Source organism: Eleutherodactylus coqui, chromosome 4 (genome assembly GCF_035609145.1).
Source record: "Eleutherodactylus coqui strain aEleCoq1 chromosome 4, aEleCoq1.hap1, whole genome shotgun sequence".
NCBI classification, from domain to species: Eukaryota; Metazoa; Chordata; class Amphibia; order Anura; family Eleutherodactylidae; genus Eleutherodactylus; species Eleutherodactylus coqui.
The window spans coordinates 31261911-31283875 of record NC_089840.1 but is presented as its reverse complement, the minus strand read 5'-3'; the positions used below and the strand labels follow the sequence as shown (position 1 = coordinate 31283875).

Genomic DNA, 21965 nt, shown 5'->3' with positions numbered 1-21965 from the left:
CATGCCGCGATTTTCCACAATGAACCAATCATAATGATAGGTTCATCGCGGACAATCGTGGTGATTTTAGTGTTCTCCCGTGGCCGAAATCCGCTGCGTTAAAACGCAACACCCATGGGCAAGCTGCCTAAGAAGCCTGCTATGTGTTGTTGCCTGTATTCCTGTTGGACCATCATGTAATTAGTAAAGTATCATCAACATTTTGGTAAGTTATTACTATGCCATAGTTACTATTATTTTGTTTATAGGAAGTCGAAACTGTAAACTTAGTTAAATTTGCGTTACTATTTATTTTCTTACTTTTATTGTTGTGCTTCCCAAAAAACACTTTGCATTCCATTGACTCCATCACCCAACCGCCTGGGACACGGCTTGGTACATTGTACCTGTCGAAGGTGACTGGTGTTGATGTTAACGGACTTGCATGGACATCCCCCTATGAATGAGATCTCAGCGAACGAATGAACAATCATCACTCTGTGCAAAAGCTTTCAAACTGTCGTTCTTACGCTTCAGTGACTTTTGTGAGCGACTATCTGAATGAGAGTTGGTCCAAGTTAAGGTACCCTAAGGCCGGTTAGACATCTGTGCTGGAACCTCAAGTCGGAGATTCCACCGCAGATCCGGCTCTAAATCTGAGCACTTTTTCTTCTGGCCAAAAGCCGGGCAGCTGAGCAGGAAACCAAACGGACTCCATTATTCGCCATAAGGATTCCCCTTTCCTGCTCCCCAAACGGAGCAGGAAGGCAGAACCCCGAGGCTTTGGGTAATGAATACAGGTAAGAAAATTAAAGTAACCCTCCAGTTTCAGGACAAAATTCTGTCCCGAAATCAGAGGAGGAGGGAGTATATTGCCTGCAGTTGTTCTTTTTTGCCATTCCTCTAGTCCGCCAGTTCTGGGTCCAATTTCTATCCATCCAAGATGGCTGACACAATCTTCAGACTACTGAATCTCAATAGTGCATTGTTAGTATTAGAATACTGATGCACTCTGATTGGCCAGATATGCTTATGTGATGAGTGATTGACCAATCAAAGAGCAATGCACAGTGGCTGCAGCCATCTTGGACATGCAAAACCAGAGCTCAAAACTGGTGGATAGGAGGGGTGGCAGAGAAGCGCTTTCATGTAATGTGTTTATCCCCCCCAGCAAGCTGGGTACTCATTTTACCGACCTCGGAAGGATAGAAGGCTGAGTCAACCTTGAGACGGCTACCTGAACTACGCGTGATTGAACCCGCAACCTTCAGGTCATGAGCAAGAGCTTAGGACTGCATTCTACTGCCTTAACACTCCACCACTGCAGGTAATATGCCCAATGCCATTTCTGACTCAGGATACAATTTTAGCCCGAAACCAGAGGGTCATTTTAAACTCCCTGCTTATCTATAGATACCCAATAATGAAATATTAATATTGCTACTGCCATGATACCTTAATTTTCATGTCCATTGAAGGAAAACCTGATGAATTAATGAAAATGTCACCAGGCAGAGGGAATTGGTCACTTGGTACTGAAATAGCAAGTTGGAGCACCAAGCCATAGAGAAAAAAAGTATAGAACATGATTGAGAATGCTGAAGTGGCAGGAGGGCACAAAACAAGAATGGAGAATGATACCAGTAAAAGGGAAGAAAAAGGAGGAAGAGTGCACATAGTAAGAAGAATGCGTGGAGGTGAAAATGCCAAAGACAGAGCCAGCTTCCAGGTATACAGTCCCTCTCAGTGCTCACAGCTACATCATATGTATAGAAGTCCTGAATGGAGGTTACTGCATCAACTCTGTCTGCATGGATTATAATCTAGCCCCACCCCTGAGGAGCAGGCGCACACTGCCACAGAGGCTGTTCATGCAAATATCCAGACATGGGTGAAAAGGGTTGATGGAATAAAAAAAAAACAGACAATTGAAAACGGAGAAATAAAGATCAGTAAAGAGCTATAGGTGTTAGAAACAAGTCAATAGTATCATAAGTATATAGTGTCACAGGGGATTACCTATAAACAGGTTTGGTTGACCTATCAGTCTGATAACTGCAATCTATCATGTGGGCATCAGAGTTGTGTGCATTGCTTTGCTAAGATGAAACTGCCTGCCTAGAAGCTACTTTAGCATAAGCTGGGGACCTGCAAGAAAGGAGAAGGGAATTAAAGTGACCCTCCGCTCCTGGACAAACCAAGACGGCCGCACTGCTTCTCTGACCATCTGATGTGCACTGTATATTGGTAGTCTGAAACACTGTACGTTGCTTTGATTGGCCAAAGTTGCTCACATACATCAGGTAGTCAGAGGAACGGTGTGGCCACCTTGGTTTGTCAGGAACTGGAGGGTTGCTTTAAGTTGAGACAGTTGAGAGCAGCCATGCTTGGGGAGATGGTCCTGGAGACACCTGGTCCACCCTCGGTTCCTGTTGGTCAATCCTTCCCTTTACAATAAGACGTCAATGGGTTCATTATTTCCACCATCCAACTTCCTAATTCTGAACCAGACCAAAAACTGGGACCGGCTTTAATGCAAGCAGCAAAAATGTAGGAAGAAAGTACGAGAAAGACCGGTTGTAACTACATGGAATTCACAGGAACACAAGAGAAATACAGGTAAGTCCTAGTGTAGAGCGATATCCTGCCAGTACATATATCACTTCTATCACCGCACCACTTATCCTTCCTCTCAATCATTATCAATCACCTCGTCTTATACCATAACAGCCCACACACAAGATGTGAACAATGCCAAGACGAGAAGGGCAATAAAACTGCCTCATAAAAGCTATTCATTCCTTATGGATGCATGCTCCCCTCCCTACACCCTCCCTACACTCCAAGGAAGTTTTACAAGTTCGGGAACTTCATTCTTTTCGACAAGGCAGCTTCATAGTCTTAGGTCAGTGTTCTGCAACCTATATACCGTATAGGACGGCTGCAGATGTTGAAGACCAGTGGTCTAGGTGATATTGCATTGGACAAACTATCCTCCTTTGGACCCTCCTATCAGTGGAAAGGATTTTGGCTTATTAGCGTGTCACGTGTCCTAAACCATGCTATATAAGATGCCGGCCCTTGGAGGTGTCAGCCATAGTATGTCACAGGCACCGCACGCTATTGGATATATGGGTAATACCGCTGCACACAAGCCGTCTATCACGAAGGACAATGCATCTGCCTGTCTACAAGGGTGCAAGGAGTGTTGTCATTGGACAGCTGAGCTATGGAGTGATGAATCACCCTACTGCATCTTCACATCGCATGGATGTACCTGGATGTGGAGAATCTCTGGAAACATTTTCTGCCGGAGTGTGTTGTGCCAACAGTTAAGTACGGCAGAGGTTCTGTTATGGTCGGGGATGTTTTACATGGCATGGTCTCGGTACATTGGTTGTAGTGACAAGAACCTTATACATAGAGGTGGACCCTGACATTCCAGACAATAATGTGGTTTGTTGACAGTGTGACAATACTCTGAGAATGGTCGGCCATACTTACAACAAGACAACGCGCCTTGTCACAAATCCAACGCTGTTTTGAGAATATGGATGTTCTATGATTGGACCGGCTGCACAGAGTCCCGACCTGAACGTACTGAACATCTTTGGGACGAACTGGAACGTCAGGTCAGGAAATCTGAACAGCATCCACCATCATCTTTGAAAGAACTCACCAGACATTTGCAGGATGAATAGAGGGAAATACCAGCTGAAGTGTAGCAGACGTTAGTACAAGGTATCCCACAAAGAGTATTCAATGTCATTATGGCCAAAGGAGCCCCACTAAGTATTAACATATGGAAATAAATACCACTTTTCATTCTTGTTCAGGCGTCCAATTACTTTTGGCAGGATAATGTAGGTTAAGTTTCTAGCAGAAGATCCTGACAACTTGGATAGAAACTGTCAACTACACCTATGTAGAGATTTGACCAGCAGCCAACTTGTACCATCGGTCGTATCTCCCCCGTTGCACACCGCTCCGGTGACATCAGGACGCCAATGACAGTAATGGATGATAGAGAATGAAGCACTGACAACCCGTCGGCTCCGGCCTCTCGCAGATGTGTTGGAAGATGAATAAATAGCCATAAAGTGAGAAAACAACAAAACATACAGCGCTCTTTGTGTAAAATCATTTCCAGAAGCCGCCGTACAATACACCCACTATGTTCCTGCAGTCCACATTGTACATAGCCAGCGACTGGAGCTCAGCAACCTGCTAACTATGGAATAAGATATGGATATGTCTGACTGTAAGACGGACCCCAGATTAAGACAACAGAAAAGAGGAAGAATATTTCTGACTAATTTATACGCCTCTGGGGGTCTAACAGAGCGGAGGGGCTACCGTCATAACTTTGGTGTTCTAGTACAGAAAAGCTTAATGGTTAACAGTCAGCTGCTATTAAACCTAGTGTGACCACTCAAACAATGGCGCAAGCACATAAGTTCACATTATACACAGCACTGCTGCACGCACAACACACACAGCTCTGCAACATACACGCAATTCTATTACATGCAACTCATACAGCTCTGTTACATATATGCACACGCACACACGCAGCTGTTACCTACATGCACACACACAGCTCTGCTACTTGCGCACACACAGCTCTGCTACCTGCGCACACACATCTGCAGCTGGCATGGTAAATACTGATTTATTACCACTAAATCCCCTCATACAGGTGTAGTAGCACATGAGCTGCTTCCTGCTCACATGGTTATGGCATCATCTGTGGTCCTGCTACTACTGCACTTTGGTCTGTGCTGTTGCCTGTCCCTGTGTGTACAGAGGAGGACCTGCACCCCATGGGAGATATGGGAGTGATCTGCAGTGATATCTGCTGGAGGAGGATTGGACAGGGAGAGGGAGGACTGTGCAGCCACGGTATGTATGGCTACAGAGTCCTGATGATCGATCAGCACACTGCTGGATCATTAGGGCAGCGGTCAGGGATCTCTGGATCTACCAGACCCCCCTGCTTCTGGACCATAAGGGGCAGACACTTTTCAGTAAGATTTTAACTGGCTGAAAACTGCATCTTATAGACAGAAAAATATATTATACATGCAACAACCATGATGAAGATGGTTTTCTTGTACGCTTGGTGCCATCCATAATTGCTTACGGAGACCTCCCATGTTAATGAGTCATTGGGAATATAAGCCAAAACCAGAGTCTTCCCCAGAAAGTAAAAATAAGCATGTACAGACAGCTGTTTGGGGGTCAGTGTACAGTCGCTTCTGGCTGGGTGAGAGGCCTATGATATTAGTCAGGGAGGGGGCAGTTTCTCTTTGTGCAGAAAGGCTAGTAGTTGGGGACTTAAAAGACCATACAAAGAACGCTGGGAAATAAGGTATGCAAATGGCAGATGTTATAATGTCTCTTTCTATTGGAAGGTAGCTTTCCTATTAGTCAAGGTCTTCTGACGTGATAGAAGCCAAACCAGAAAAAAAAAAATGTACAGAAAATTTTAGGGGTTTTTGCCCCTCATCAGTATACGGTAGGCCTGTGATGTGGGTCATTCAGAAGGGATACAGTTTCTTCTTGTGAAGACCGCCCAATAGACATGAGGAGATATAAAAGGCTCTGCATCTCATATTTGCTGCCAGAGGAGCATGCACGGCTTATAAAAGTTTCCTTCCACTTATCAGGCGCTCTCCACAAAAGGAAACTGTACCCTCCCAACCCCTTTCTTCCTTTGGTTGCACTAAAGCTAAAAAGATGAGTCTTTGGGCCCTCTGTACTTGTTCAGCATATCTGGGGGGGGATGGAAGGCTACAAGTGCAGGGTGGGGGGCACTGGAGGGCTACAAGTGCAGGGTGGGGGCACTGGAGGGCTACAAGTGCAGGGTGGGGGCACTGGAGGGCTACAAGTGCGGGGTGGAGGGCACTGGAGGGCTACAAGTGTGGGGTGGAGGGCACTGGAGGGCTACAAGTGCGGGGTAGAGGCACTGGAAGGTTACAAGTGCGGGGTGGGGGGCACTGGAAGGCTAAAAGTGCGGGGTGGGGAGCACTCGAAGGCGGCAAGTGGGGGTGGGGGGCACTGGAAGGCTACAAGTGCAGGGTGGGGGGCACTGGAAGGCTAAAAGTGCGGAGTGGGGAGCACTGGAAGGCTAAAAGTGGGGGTGGGGGCACTGGAAGACTACAAGTGCAGGGTAGGGGGCACTGTAAGGCTACAAGTGCGGGGTGGGAGCACTGGAAGGCTACAAGTGCGGGGGAGCACTGGAAGGCTACAAGTGCGTGGTGGGGGGCACTCGAAGGCTAAAAGTGCAGGGTGGGAGCACTGGAAGGCTACAAGTGCGGGGGAGCACTGGAAGGCTACAAGTGCGGGGTGGGGGCACTGGAAGGCTAAAAGTGCGGAGTGGGGAGCACTGGAAGGCTACAAGTGCGCGGGAAGCACTGGAAGGCTACAAGTGCGGGGTGGGGAGCACTGGAAGGCTACAGGTGCGGAGTGGGGGGCACTGGAAGGCTACAAGTGCAGGGTAGGGGGCACTGTAAGGTTACAAGTGCAGGGTAGGGGGCACTGGAAGGCACAGGTGCCGGGGCCGCAGCATGTCATGTGGAAATGTGACATTTACTAACTAAAGCGGAGATGTGTATTTGGGCGGAGAACACAAGGAATAGATGAGGGGAAGGAAAGGGAGGAAAGGAATGGAGGGGGAGGAGGTGAGGTGTGCTTAGATACAGACGGCTAATTAGGCTTCTTTATGGATACTAGATGGACAGGGATCTGAAAGCAAATGTGAAAATCCATTGGGAGGGCGAGAGGATATGAACTGGGAGAACAATGGAAAGTTTTCACCAGGGTCCGACCTCCCGCTGTGTCCTTACACTATTACACTGCGGCTCCTCATCCGGATCACTTAGCCAAGCTTCTTCTACTACTACTCTTCTATTTTAATTCACCTCCATTTTCAAGAGCTCCGTTTGCTGTACATGAACAGGCATCTGCTAGTTTCCACCTGAGAGTTTTCTATAAGTGAATCCAATCTATGCTGAAACACAAAGTATATTAACTGCATTAAAGGGGTTATTCCAAAATCTAAACCTATCCCCTGTCCACAGGATAGAGGGGAACTTTATGAGCATTGGGGGTCTTTCCAAATAAGGCGACGACCCCCATATGCCATATCACTCCTGACTGTATGGGGAATGCTGCACATAGCTTCTTAGTTCGAACTGCCCCCATGGGTAGTTGTTAATGTTGGTTGTGTGGAACTACAGGTTGCAGCATGCCCCGTGTTCAGAGCAGCTTGGCAGATTTCCACATTCATCATCTTTTTTTTTCATAAACGGCTTTGCTTTAATTTTCCCATTATAACGAGATAATTGGATTTACGGAACATGATCTGAAGCTGCGCCATTCAGCGGACAAGGAGGAAGGCGAATGTTCTCGTCTCATCTGGTCCAAACCACCCCGCACTAAAAATACCATCAGCTTTACGGCTTGTTTGTGAAGGGCACAAGGACGCTATTACACGGCGTCTCGTCCTGTCATGTACAAAACACTGACCTGGCGGCTCCCTAACGAGCGCCAATCCCTTCGGCAAAACCAGGATTTTTTTTCAGCTGCGAAAAGAAGTGATCAGCCGATAAACGAGCGTTTTCCAGGCGTGCAGTTGGCCAACCGAGTGCTCATACGAACGATCAAGCCCGCGTTACAGGGCCTAGAGACACCCCATGTGCCGCAAGAATACCTCTAGACCTCTTTAGGCTAAGGGGCAATTTAAATTAGGGCGTATCCATCTGCCGCGCAAACGAACAGGCCCAGCATAGACGTAAAAAGTACAATAAAATGCGTTCATAGTGCAAATACATTGTGCGTATTGGCACATACACCAGTGTAAAGCTCCCCTAAATGTGTGCCCACCTCTGTGCCCTGTACCTCCAGAGCAACAGTCCCTGATCTGCATCCCGCATGGTGCAGCGGCTGCTGACCACCACATCCAGAAGGAGAATGAATGGAGAAGTGGCCAGAAGTGTACGCTGTCCTCTTCATCCACTTCTACGGGACTTTGCCAAGCAAGGTTGTTTCCATAACTCCTACAGAAGTGAATGGAAAGAATACCCTTCCAATTCTCCATTCATTCCCTGCCTGGATGTGGCAGCTGCACCAGGCAGGAGGGGTTAGACGTCTTGAGGATATGCCGTAAATGTCTAAGATGGGAATACCCCTTTAAACAGTTATCTGGTTACTGAACAGCTGCCTCAATAGGACCCCCTGCATTAAAAATAATGGAGTACTATACTTACCCCTCCGCGGCCGCCGGGATCCAGAGCTGCAGCCCTGCTGTGGTCCCGGTGATTGTGGTAACAGATGATGTCACAGGAAATCTGGTGACCGCAGCAGACAATGAGAGGCTGCAGCGTCATCGCTCATTCTCCTGGCATCGGCGCTCACGTCTTTAGCACCATGACGCCAGGAGTTCAGGAATGGGATGCTGCAGCCTCTCATTGGTTGCACTGGTTGTCTGATCTCCTGTGATGTCATCTGTCAGAACAATCACTGGGACCACCGCAGGGCTGCAGCGCTGGATCCCGGCAGCCGCTGAGGGCTAAGCATAGTTCACCTTATTATTTTAATACATGGGGTCCTACTGAAGTGGGGTTGTCTAGTAATCGGACAACCCCTTTAAGCAGTGCACAATATTACGTCTAACATAAGGTTACGCTGACTTGATCCAGTGCATCTAATGAGTGGAAATCACCAAGATCGATTGCATGATCTTGCTATCACTTGTCCTGCGCATACCGTTTCATTGCCGTCTGCAGCACATCTCCTGGTTACGTGGGGTGATGTGCTGCCAACAACAATATTTTTTGGTGCCAGATGAAAGATGCATTCACCCGACGAACAAGTGGTTGGCCATTCATCAGGTGATCATCTGCACCTTCACACGGACAGATGATTAGGCAAACAAATGTTCCTACAATCATTCTTGCCCAATCATTGGACCATGTAAAGTCCCTTTAAAGCGGTTGTCCAGTCCAGTTTCAAATTATTAATGGCCTATCCCCAATATAGGTCATCAATAGTAGGCCAGTAGGAGTCTACCACCAGGGATCCCCCCGATTAGCTGTTCCCCAGGCTGGTGTGCTCTTCCACTTAGCTGATTTCTGCAGGGAACAGACAGCTCTGTTCTAGCTGTGGTGGCCAGGCTTGGTATTACAGGCTATCCTCTTCAATGTGAACTTTACTTATAATACCAAGCCTGGCCACTGCAGTTGGATTGGAGCCCTCTGTTTCCTGTACAAGCATATTGGCCCAGTAACCAGCTGACTGGTAGGGGTCCCTGATGGAAGACCCCAGCTGACCTACTACTAACGGTCTGTCCTATGGATAGGCTATCAATAATTTACAACTGGACAACCCCTTTAAGTGTATGAAATACGCAGAAAAAATATGCACGTGTGACCTAACCCATTGAAAACAATGGGTTCTATTCTCTGCGTATTCGCACGCAAATATGCCGTGTAAAGGAGCCCTAAGAAATGGCTAAATAGAATGTAAAGAGGGGAACGTGGGAATTAGTCATCTCTATCACAGATGGAAATCAGAAGTGGTTAGTGCTGCACTAAAAATGGCGCAGAGCTTAATTTAAGTAGTAGAAAAATGGTGGTATGACGCACTGACCAAACGTCCGCAGAAGAGCGTATAAGCGAGGATCGCCGTCCTCCACAATGTCGGGTTTATCAGGTAAGACTCGTCTGTTGATGAACGGGTTTATCCCGGCCATAAAGTGTCCCTCTAACAAGCTGCATGCGGACTGTTCTCCGTACGTTTTACGATCGCTGCTGACGTATAATTATCTCGTGTTAATTATTGCTATTTGCGCGTTGGGTTGTGTTGCTATTTCGGAGCAGATTCTGCACAGCTGGAGCTTTACGACCGTCATTTACTATTATTTGCCAAAACAAATCCACAGCTAGTTCACCCGGCGCGGGATTACAGCTCCGCAGACACCGCGCGCCGTGCCAGGAACATGAGGGCTCGGCGCTGAGCTCCCTGGCATCGTGCCCACCACCGATAGAGCTCATCCTCTTCTGCATGGGTGACCTCAGAGATAACGCACCCCAGGGGCGTAACTATAGAGGGTGCAGGGGATGCGGTTGCACCCGGGCCCAGGAGCCTTAGGGGGCCCATAAGGCCTCTCTTCTCCATATAGGGAGCCCAGTACTATGAATAAAGCATTATAGTTGGGGGCCCTGTTACAGGTTTTGCATTGGGGCCCGGGAGCTTCAAGTTATGTCTCTGTGCAGCATGGTTTAGGTATGGGTACGGGTACAGATACAGATAGAGGGGGGGCCCCAGCTCACGTTTTGCATCAGGGCCCCTGAGCCTTTAGTTACGCCCCTGACGCACCCTGTATATAAGGTCCAACGCAGAACCGTACACTGTATGGCCACATTATTAGACCATCTAGTAGCGCGTTGGACTCCTTGGCCTGAAAACCCGCAGCGATTTGTGGTGGTGTAGATTCCACTTGCGGACAGGAAGCTTCATAATCAGCCACACATTAGATGGAGGTGCTGACATGTTCTGACCGGCTGACAGGAAGGGGTCAGCGAGTCATGCTGCTTGCTCCAAATTCTGACTCCCATCAGCATGGTGCAACGGAGATCTGGATCCATCTGACCAGGTGATGTTTTTCCGCTGCTCAGTGATACAATTCTTGCGCTCTTTTGCCCGCTGGAGTTTCGTCTTTCTGTTACTCTTAGACATAATGGCGCTGTCACTGGTGGTCTGCTGTTATAGTCCATCTGTGCTAAGAAATGACGGGCCGTGTGTTTGAACACGTTGGTTGACGCATTGCAATTAGTTCCTTTTGACTGTGCAGCGCCTGTTGACCAGTACGATTCTGGACATCCTCCTCTGACCCCTTTAGGTGCGGAGTTGTTTCCGTTCACAGGATCCCCTTGATCGCGCCATTTTGTGTATACTCTCCATAATGTCACACAAGAAACCTCCCCGCGGTTGGCAGTGACATCCCGGCCCCGACTAGTCTAGCACCGATGACCCGGCCTCGTTGGTAGTCGCTCAGATCGCTGGATTCACACTGAAACCGATCAGCGGAAAACTTGTAGCGTGATTTTATGCTGCAGTCCGGGGTCACGGGGAGAATTTTCATACAGAGGAGCGCCAATGATAAAAGGGCCAGGGGTTCTAATAAAGTGGTCATTCAGCTTATGGCCCGATGATAGAGCTGTGTTTTACGGATTTGTGATATGGCGCCACGGACCGCCATTGTACACCTCTGTATATGGAGCCACACATATGGAGCCCCATGAAGCCGTATCCCGGTGTTCGTCCTTTGAACCAAATATGGAGCACGGCTTCTAGGGGAGAACATGGACGCGTTCTTCCATCCACGATGGTTGCAGAAGTTTCTGAAGCAAACCTGCCGCACGCGCCAAAGAATCTCGCGTATGGTCCTTATGTATCAGAAGAAGAACTGGCTGTGTTGCCCGTAGCAACAAGGACAGATGTTCTTTCAGACAGTTTCATAAATCTGCCCCATCAAAAGCCTCCAAAAACACATCTGGAACTCATTAGACTAAATAGCCATTTACATCAGGTCGTGTTTGTCCGCCGCGCGCAAATGAACATGTCCTGTGTGCGCAGAAGCTATAGCAAAATCTGCCGATGCATGCGGAAAAAAAGACTAGCTCATAGCGCAAAAATGCATCCATCCGTGTGAAGTCACCCTATGACCGCCTTCAGACTAGCGCAGTTTTCTCCATATTAGGTCCTAGTAGAGCGCCAATCACATGGCGGTATGTTTTACGCCCGTTTTCTGAAAACACAACGCAACCAATTTTTTATGTATTTGCATTTTTTATATATACAGACCAATATCTGACCAAAAGTAAAAAAATAACAAAAATACGAAAAGAAATCCAGAAAATTGATGACCCGCGGATGAAACGTCTTCTGAGATACGTCCATAAAACGGATGCGCATTACGGACGCATTTTCATGCGCCCGTGGGAAACCGGCCTATTGCAGCATCGAACGGATGACTGTGACCCGAAGAACGTTAACGCCCAGTTGGTTGCTATGGAACAAATCCACATTTTCTGGTCCTTTTGATAATGAGGCCCTTTGCTTGGCGAATATGTTGATTAGATTAGCCGCATGACGCAGATGGCGTAAAGCCGCGTGGCGCACAATATACACTTTAGAGTATGAAAAAATCCACTTTAGGTCTTATTCACACAAATACGTCCGATTTCGGTGCGTAAAAATAGACCAACTGCGATGCACGTGTGTGACGGCGCGATATCCGTACGCATTGCGTGTCCGTTTTTTTACATCCGTGTGTGTTCCAAGTGTCATCCATTTTTTTTTAGCAAATACCATTTTTCTAGAATTGCTTAGCAGTGATTAGTGAAAAACGAAGCAACACAGATATCTTCTGTGCGCCGATGGGTGACGGACTTCGAACCAGAATAGAGCGTTACGATTTTTTTACATGCAGGCGTAAAAACCATCGTTGCCGGTCAAAACAGCAATCGTTCAGTCGTTTTCATCCGCTAATAAAGCGAACAGGGACGAGCCGATGATGTATCTGCCTGCGAGCTGTGCGAGGGCGAACGAGCTAGCGATGACATCACTCGCACGTTTAAATGATAATTAGCTTGTTTAAAAGGAACCCAAGAACGCCGTTTTATACGCTAAGATCAACCTAAGCCCTCAAATCACACGAGCGTTTTTACGCGGCTATTTAGCCGCAATAAAACACGGCCGAAAACCGCGACCATATGGAGCATTGCATTCCAATTAATTCAATCACATGGGCCATTTTCGTGAACGAGAAAAAAAAAATCACACCGTCAAAACGTGAAATTGGTTACCGAGAACGGTCGCCGTTTTTTTTCACTGCGTGAAAAGATAGGTCTTGCCCTATCTTTTGCCAAAAAATGCAGGAAGCTCCCATAGGCTTCTATGGGAGCTAAAAAAAGGGGGGGGGAAGGGAGAGGGAGATTAGCTGCGCAATTTACGCACCAATTTTTCCAGCGATACGCCCGCGTGAATGGACGAGAAAACGCTAGTTACGCTCAAGATGTGATCGCGGCTATACTTCATTAACGCGATTTTTCAGCGAGTGCGGACGGCTGTAAAAACGTATCCGCTCGTGTGAATGAGGCCTAAAACAGTAAAGCCCCTTTAAGACGTCCTCCTCCAGCAATAAGAGATCCCAACGTCTCAGATCTACGTATTGTAACTCATTAACACCCCCAATTAACAGGAACACCGCGGATCGCTGGCGTCTTCGGCTGCTATTACAACAGATGTCTGTCTGCTGCTACAAAGAAAAGTGATAATAACTGCAAATCATCGCCCGGGATATATCGCCCATCAATCTGCCGCAGCGATGCCAAGATCATATGGCGGCGATTAATTAATTGTCCCGAGCTTATGGCGGATTCCTGATGAATAGGAATGAACTTCTGATAAATGAATGCGATGTCTATTATCTCACATGTCATTAATTTCCTCCCCGTGTGCGATATATTATATAACGCGCCATGTCATGCAGAGTAATTCAGGATGACAGACAGTTCGATGCCCGCAGCGCTCTTCCCCTTGGAGGAAGGTATTTCACCCGGCTCGTATTTACTTGCCAAGTGCAGATGTGAAGCTTTGGCCGAAATCTCTTCTGCTCTTTGGGATTTGGGCTTATAGTCAAAATGTGTGGGAATGCTGTGCGTACTTGGAGAGGAACACTGGACTGTCTGGAGAGAAGAATCCGCGCAGTCGCCATGTGCAGAGTGCGTGTAGTCAGCGTTAACCTCTGAGTCGCCGACGCTGAAGTGAGAGAATACAAAAATAGCAGCTCGTTATAAATATCATCTGAAGCACTAAACTTACAGGCTGGACCGGTCCCTGCAGGACTGTGGAATATTAAACAACCTGCTGCTGCCCATTTACAGAATCCAGGCTGCCATCTACAGCAGCCAGCACTCTGCAGGAGACACAAGCATCTGCCGAAGAGCTAGAAGGGTGATAAAAGGGCTTCTCTGGAGCATTTACTATTGATATAACCTGTCCTCAGGGAGTCCTCTGATTGCCGATCACTAGGACCGCTGTCAGTACAGACAGCGCTGGAAGCAGATAGCATGTCTGGTTTGCAACCACATGCACAACTCCCATTAAACTCAATGAGAGCTGTGCCTGCAATACCCAGCAGGGTCACTGCAACACGGACAGCAGGCTGGAGGAGCAGTGGGGATCCCAAGTTTTGGACCTCTGAGGATAGGTCATCAATTGGAAGTGTCTGGACAACCCCTTTAAGGGCTTCTATAGCTTGTCCCCTAAATTACTACATTCCTCTCCTTGTTGGGGGACTATTGTGATCCTACTATAGGTGTACATCAAGGAACTGCTTATCTGTGTAATTCCTTAAAGGCATTTTCCCACCACTTAAAATTGCTCCACAACCACTCTGCCCCTCCTGGATGCTGCTGACCAGAACATGTGACTGCTGCAGCCAATCACTGGCCACGGCAGTGATCTTCTATAGCCAGTGATTGGCTGCAGCAGTCACATGTCCTGGTCAGCTGCAACCAGGAGGGGCAGAGTGGTTGTGGAGCAATTTTAGGACATGGGAAAACCCCTTTAAGTCATTTACTTCCTGACTTTTTACTACTTTCTCCCTCCTAGGGACTCTTTGGCTTGCCACTTTACATAGCCGTCTGGCTGACTCCCATATGCAACTGTATACTCGATCCTGTGTGCACCTGTCCTTAATGGGAAGAGCGTAGCAAGCCGCTGACACCTGTCCTCTCCAGACACCTCTGGCATCGGCTTATCTCCCCTGAGAACTAAAGGATTGGGCATGTAGTGATATAATATGCCCAATCCTTCTTTCCCTTGATGTCTGCGATCAGAAAAGAGTCAGGACACCCCCATACACATTAGATGGAGCGCCAATCTGGCAAAAAGCGTTGAATTTAGCAAATATTCAACTACCTGAAGGGGTATTCCGGGCACAGACTAACATTTTAAAATCTAAAGTAAATCATCCCAATAAGTCATTTTTTAGCATGCTTAGTGTACCCGGTCTAGCTACTGGCTTCATTTTTTATGTCACATGACTCTTCGCCAAAAAAATACCTCCACTTCCTCTGACATCTTTTGCTACTTCCTCCCCTGTCCATAGCCGCCAACTTCCTGTGAGCAGTGCATGATGGGAGGACAGGAGTGGAAGCGCTGCGCTGTATTGCTCATGTACAGTTCAGAGTGCTGGAAGCTCCTGTTTGTCTGCTCCAGGCAGAGCGAGAAGGAGGTTGGTGCTGGTAAGTTGTAGGACCTGCAAGATGTGGGCGGAGCTACAGGGCTGACCGGTAAACTAGCTCTTTAAATTAAAGTTGTAGTAAAGTCTTTGCTGCTGAAGTGATGCATGTGAACACAGGGGCAGATCGGCGGCTGCACGGGATGAAAAGTGGGGTCTGGAGCGGCAGATAAAAGGCGCAGATTGCTGCTATTTGGCTGTAGCGCCTAGATTTTAGCATTTTCAGATTTTCTATTTTGCGTCTGGAAAATTCAGATGACTGTATATCGGCTGGGTATTCACGCCAGCCGATATACGGTGTCCCTCTCTGCAGGGGGAGGAGGCTGGAAGAGCCAGGAGCAGTGCACTGAGCTCCCGCCCCTCGGCACTATTTGCAATGGGAGGGGGCGAGACGGGGCGGAGCCAACTCCCGGGACTTAGCCCTGCCCCGCCTCCTCTCATTGCAAATAGTGCCGAGGGGTGGAGCGGGGCGGAAGCTCAGAGCACTGCTCCCGGCTCTTCCAGCCTCCTCCCCCTGCAGAGAGGGACACCGTATATCAGCCAGGCGTGAAAACCCAGCCGATATACGGTCATCTAAATAAGCCCTAAGGCTGCCTTCACATGTAGCCGATTTGCTGCAGATTTTGGTGCATGCAGTTTAAACACTGATCATAGGAATATGAGACACTGAACGATTAGCGAGCGAGAACTAAACAATCCTTAACGAGAACAGTGAAGTCTACGCACACTGCCCGAGCGCGAACGAGCTCGCGATGATGTCAGCAGATCGTTCACTTGGTTATAAGTTTGCAGCAAATAGAGGAGAGCGGGTCATTACTATTCATGTTTTCACTGCTCCCTTCTCCACCCTGCTGCCTAGCATACTAGAGAGCTGTCAATCAATGGCAGAGGGGCGAGCAGCGACTACACGCCGACATGCCAGAAGTCCTGGGATAGCAGTATGTACATTGATTATGAAGTGGAGTTACCTCAGGGAGCATCCACATTTACATAAGCTGTGAGTGAGGACCGGCCAGCGTGCTCATGGCGAGGAGATGCGAATTATCGGAGTTAGGACGAGGCGTGATAGTGGGTGCCAAACGGATGGGACGTACCATCTACGAAGTTGTTTGGGCATTTAATTAATCTTTCTTAATTCACAATGCCATGTGTGTACTGGGAAAATACCATAGAACGCATTACCATCCACAGAGGACAGAGCAGTGGCCACTCAAGGGTATTTAGTGATGGTGACCGGGCTAACAGGTAAGTGACTCCGGCAGAAATCACATACACACTCAATGCGGGAGACCCCACATGGATATCCTGCAGGTAAGCGCAGCGTTCTTTAGCTTCCATGGGCTATGGAGCAGAAGACCCAACAGAGCGCCTCTGTTAACACTATAACACTGGATACATTGTTTCACCTGGGCTTGGAAAGTTGCTAGCTGGAACTTAGAGACTGGAAACATGTGTGATAAGTCAAAGTAGCAATGGTTTCGGGCTGATGATAGGGTCTGACCCCATGAAGCCATGGGCCCCACCTACCAACAATGTACTGTGCAGGCTGGTGGTGGTTCCATATTGGTATGGAGTGGGTTCTCATGGCATGGGTTGTGTCCACCTAAACACATCATTCACTTTTGCCCGCTACGTTTCACTGTTTGGTGACCATTTACAAGCCTTCATGGACTTCATGTATCCCCACAATGATGGGATAATGCACGGTCTCATTGGGCTCAAGTTGTCCAGAATTGGTTTGAGGAGTATTCTGGAGAGTTCCTATGAATGGTGTGACTGGACGTTCACCAGACATGAGCCAGATCGAGCATTTATGGGATGTGGTGGAGAGGTCCATTCACACCGAGATCCTACAAATACCACGGAACTGTAGGGGGCTATCTAGTCGGCATGGCTCAACATCTGTCCAAACGTCTTGTGGCTACTTATGGAATTGATGCCATATCAGTTTGCTTCACTTCCCCAGGCAAGTTGGGGTCCTATATGATGTTAGCTCCTGTCCCGTGACTTTTGACATGTCAGTGTATGAATATTAATGAGCCGCCTAAGACTCCTCTTTGCCTACGCTGCAAACTTCCAACTTAGTTTTCTAAAACTCCTGAAATGATCGGTATAAGTGACAGAGCGCTGAAAAAAATGTCTGTCACCTGAGACGTTGGCTTTGACGTGGATGAGTCATTGATGTACAGTCCTATGTGAGGGCAGCAAAGTACAGGAACAGTTCCACTCCACTATTAGCCAAAACAGCACAAAAAGTATTCTATTGACTAATAGAAGCAGATCATACACTGGACATCTAGTTTATGAGTCTTGTGTATTCATTAGGGGAGTGCTCCCTCTGGACCCCCCCCACCTCATTGGTGATCGACAGCTGGCTTCTGTATATCTGCATACACATTAGCCCATCAATATACTGACACTATGACGTCTCTGCTCTGCTCATGAATACACCGCACTTTGTGTGTCGGCTCATGCATGTGGCTTCATTATGGTCCTGAGCAAGAGTATCCGATCCAGTCCTGCTTTAGGAAACCTTTCCTGACCTCCCAAGGCAGGATCCAGTACTGTCCTTGCCCCTAAATACATGTAAATTCAAAGTGTGGCAACATAGTTGTGAGAAATAGTGCATAAAAAGAATATTAAGCAATGAAGTGTAACTATAGATCCTTAAAGGGGTTGTCCAGTTGTAAACTATTGATGCCTATTAATAGTAGAACAGTGAGGGTCCACTGTCCATGGCTCCTTTGATGAGCTGTTTGCATTCTTGCACTAAGCTGATTTCTGCAGGAAGCATACAGCTCTGTTCCCACTGCAGTGGCCGGGCTTGGTATTACAGGCAAAGTTCCCATTGAAGTGAATGACCTGCTATACCAATCCTGGCCACTGCAGTGGGAACGAAGCAATCTACTTCCTGCAAAAATCAGCTCAATGCAGGAGCACACTGGCCTGGAGAACAGCTGATCACTTGAGGTCGAAGGCTCACTGATCTATTATTGATGGCCCATCCTGAGAATAGGCCATCAATAGTTTACAACCGGACAATCCCTTTATTAAGCTTTCAGTCATTTAGTGAACTAGAAGGAAACTATAACACATCGCTACAAACACACCGGTGAGTCACCCAGCTTTCCTAGAGTCCTAAATGGCAAGTTTAGGATCATCCCCGCTGCTGTCCCTGCAGACGGAGGAAGATTTACAGTTCTCTAGTGATGCCATGTACAGTATGTCCCTTACTGTATATGCAGCGTAGGCCTGAGACACAAACACATCATCAACCACAAGGCCACTTCTCCTTTCTACAGTCCTCTTACAAGTGACTCAAGACCTCCCGGATTAGTCATGATACGGTGCAAATACCCTGCCAGGGCTCAGCGGCTCCAGGCTCACAGTAAAGCGTTGCAATTAAAAGCTCGTTTTACAGCCTGATCTGTATTCAACCGGGTAGCTTTGTGTACTTTTACATTTGTTCCTGAGATGGTATTCTAGTTTGGTTTATACAAGCGGTGATTTGTAGAGCACAATGCTATACTGAGCAATGAGCCGGGCTCTGTACAAGGCATGGTATCCGATAGCTACCATCAGTGGATATACAGGTTACACTGGCACCTGAGAGAAGCCCCTATATGGCACATTCTGTAATTGGACAGCAATGCTGAATGCACAAGGAATCCCTACGGCTACAAATGCTATTCTAACAAAAGTATTTGAACCCTCTATCAGTAGAATGGATCTTGTCTTATTAGTATGTCACATGTCCTAAGCCATGCTATATGAGATGCTGACCCTTGGAGCTGTCACCATAGTTTGCATGCTATTAGATACATGGGTTATACCGCTGGACACAAGCCACCCATCACTAAGCGCAATGTGTGAGTCCATGTATAGTGGTGCAAGGAGTGTCGTCATTGGACAGTTGGGCAATGGAAGAACGCTCTATGGAGTGACGAATCACGCTACTCCATCTTCACATCAGACGGATGCACCGGGGTGTGGAGGATCCTAGAGAACGTCTTCTGCCTGAGTGTGTTTTGCCAATAGTTAAGTACAGTGGAGGTTCCATTACGGGCTGGGGATGTGTTACGTGGCATGGTCTCGGTCCGTTGGTTGTAGTGACAAGAACCATGACCACAGAGGTGGACCCTGACGTAGACAATAATGTGCTGCCGACAATGTGACAATACTCTGGGAACGGTTGGCCATACTTCCAACAAGACAACGCGTCTTGTCACAAATCCAACGCTGTGTAATATTGGTTGGAGGATACGGATGTTCCACGATTGGACCGGCTGGAGAGTCCCAACCTGAACCTACTGAACATGTTTGGGATGAACTGGAACGTTGGGTCAGGAAATATGAACAGTGTCCATCTACTTTGAGAGAACTCACCAGACGTTTGCAGAATTTTAAAAAAAACTGTCCGTGTTTGCGTGAAAAGTTACGTGTGCTGCCTCATTGAATAATATGGGTCCGTAGGTCGGCCATTTTTTTCACATCCGACACATGGAGAAAACGTGTGTCAGGGGCCTAAGGGTGGCTTACATGGGACGACTGTCATCCAAATAATTGCTCAAAAGAGTCAATGCGAACAATAGTAGTTATGTGTAAACACGACCGTGGGGGTGAGGAGTGATAATAATTATTTAGTTTTAGCTCACCTAAAAAGATAGTCACCGGTTGATCAAACATTGGTGTAAAGTTCGAAGTTGTTTGTATTTGAACACTTGTGGATGAATTAGCATGGAGATCCCCTACAAACAATATCACAACTAATGAACAATCATTGCTCTGTGTAAAACCTGTCAAACAATAGTCATTCATACAGTCCAATGACTTTTCTGAGCGACTATCTGAATAATTGTTGCTCAGTATAAAAGGTACCTGAAATCTCCCCCTATGATTACTGAAGGCGTCTTGTCAGGGGGGGAAGTTAAATCCCCTCGGGCTATCTTACTAGAATAGTGCATAATTCCTGCAAGATCAGTAATCACATAATGCCACAATAATCTAGAACTGCTAATTAAAGAGTTTGAGGGTTTTTTATTTTATACATAGTGCCAGCGTCCCCCTGCCCAAAACTTTTTAAAAGTAATATACTCACTATGGTGATGGACCGCCACTTTGGCGCTCCAGTGCCATGGTATCTGACAGATGACGCCACCCATCCAGAAGGCTTGGTGACAAGCCTGTCTAATATAGAAGCCCCCGGCAGTTTTACGGGACGTCACTGATGACGTCCCTGTTGGGCTTTTCATTGGCTGGAGTGGTCATGTTGGTAAATAACCCACATGATGACCTCTGCCTCCAATGTAAACAGAAGACCAGAGCGTGGCGAGCGGGGAAGCAGCGCGGCAGTCGGAAGAGGGTACGGTGTTTAATATGTATGTGTATATATATATATATATATATATATATATATATATATATATATATATATACACATACACACATACAGTGCAGCTCCCCTCTGCCACCAATAGTTTGGAAAGCCCCTTTAAGCATTTCCCTAATAACTTGTACAGTAGTAGAATCCTAAAAGTTGCACAAAAACCAATATATGATACTAGGGCGTCTTTAGAGACAGTGGCCTAGATACAGAACTGGGGGGCCCATAGCAAAGATTAAAAAGAATCCACTATGAGGAAGTGCTTGACGCCATCACACTCCTAACCACCTGAGCAGGAGGTCCTGGTGACCTTATTAATATAATTACCATAAAAAACAATATAAAACATAACAGTTCTAAGAAAATGACAAACAGGTATTAAAATGACTGATGCAGGTAGCAATTATAGCAACAACAAGAACAATTATAATAACACTGGGAATGGCAATGAATAATGGGGCAGTACCTGCTCTGGTCCTCCCTTGCACCCCTGGAGCTGTCATTCTCCTCCACCTTTTCCTGGGAGGATGTCCTAATGAAGAGTCTGGAGAAGCTCCTGGATCTGTCCTGCTCCTCCCTATTGACATTGTCAGTGCCCCCCTGGGTTACCCTCCTGAAGAAGAGCCTGGATGGGCTGTGACTCCTCTCCTGCTCCTCTCCTGGCTCTGTTCTGTCATTTCCATCCTTCTTCTCCTGGGATGAACTTCTGAAGAAAAGCCTGGCCAAACTCCTGTCCTGTTCCTCTCCTGGGTCTTTCCCACTTTCCTCCTCCTGGGATGATGTCCTGGAAAAGAGTCTGGAGAAGCTCCTGGCTACCTCGTCCTGCCAGGTGCCTGCTCTCCTGCGAGGAGTGCTCATGTCCTGGGGATCAACAAGGACTTTCCAGGGGCATAGGGACTGAGCTGTCACTCCCGCTGGCTTAGGAGAAAAGTTTTGCAAAAGTTCCCAGGCAGCATGTGAAGCTCAGACAAGTGAAGGAGTCATGAGTCACTGCATGCCTCTCCACCAGGAACAAGTGAGGAGAGCCTCTGATGTGACCTGGCAGGGAGGAAAGAGTCTAGTAACACAACACTCCTAGGACAGTCCTCCTCTGCAGCCTGCTCCTTGGCCCTGCCCCTGTACACATCCAGGGAGGAGGTGCAGCCTGCAGCTGTGCTGCTGCTGAGACCCAACTCTGTGCCCAGGACACTGGCACCAAGTCATGCAGGGAGAGCAGCAGTTGGAAGGGGCCACTGGGACCCCTGAGCTGCCAGCTGCTGTCAGTATGTGGACTTGTGTAGCATGCTTCTC

General features: G+C 47.5%; 1 protein-coding gene across 2 annotated transcripts in view; it reads right to left on the bottom strand.

Annotated features, from left to right (window-relative positions):
• The window catches only part of CRYBG3 (crystallin beta-gamma domain containing 3), a 158496-nt gene extending 136773 nt beyond the window's left edge, over positions 1-21723 (bottom strand). The window contains exon 1 of one of the 2 annotated variants that reach the window (XM_066599157.1): positions 21142-21723. In XM_066599157.1, the coding sequence (XP_066455254.1) occupies positions 21142-21533 (392 nt within the window). In that variant the 5' untranslated portion in view covers positions 21534-21723. The remainder of the gene's footprint in view (positions 1-21141) is intronic. The other variant, XM_066599158.1, reaches the window with a different exon arrangement.
• Positions 21724-21965: the final 242 nt, after the last annotated feature.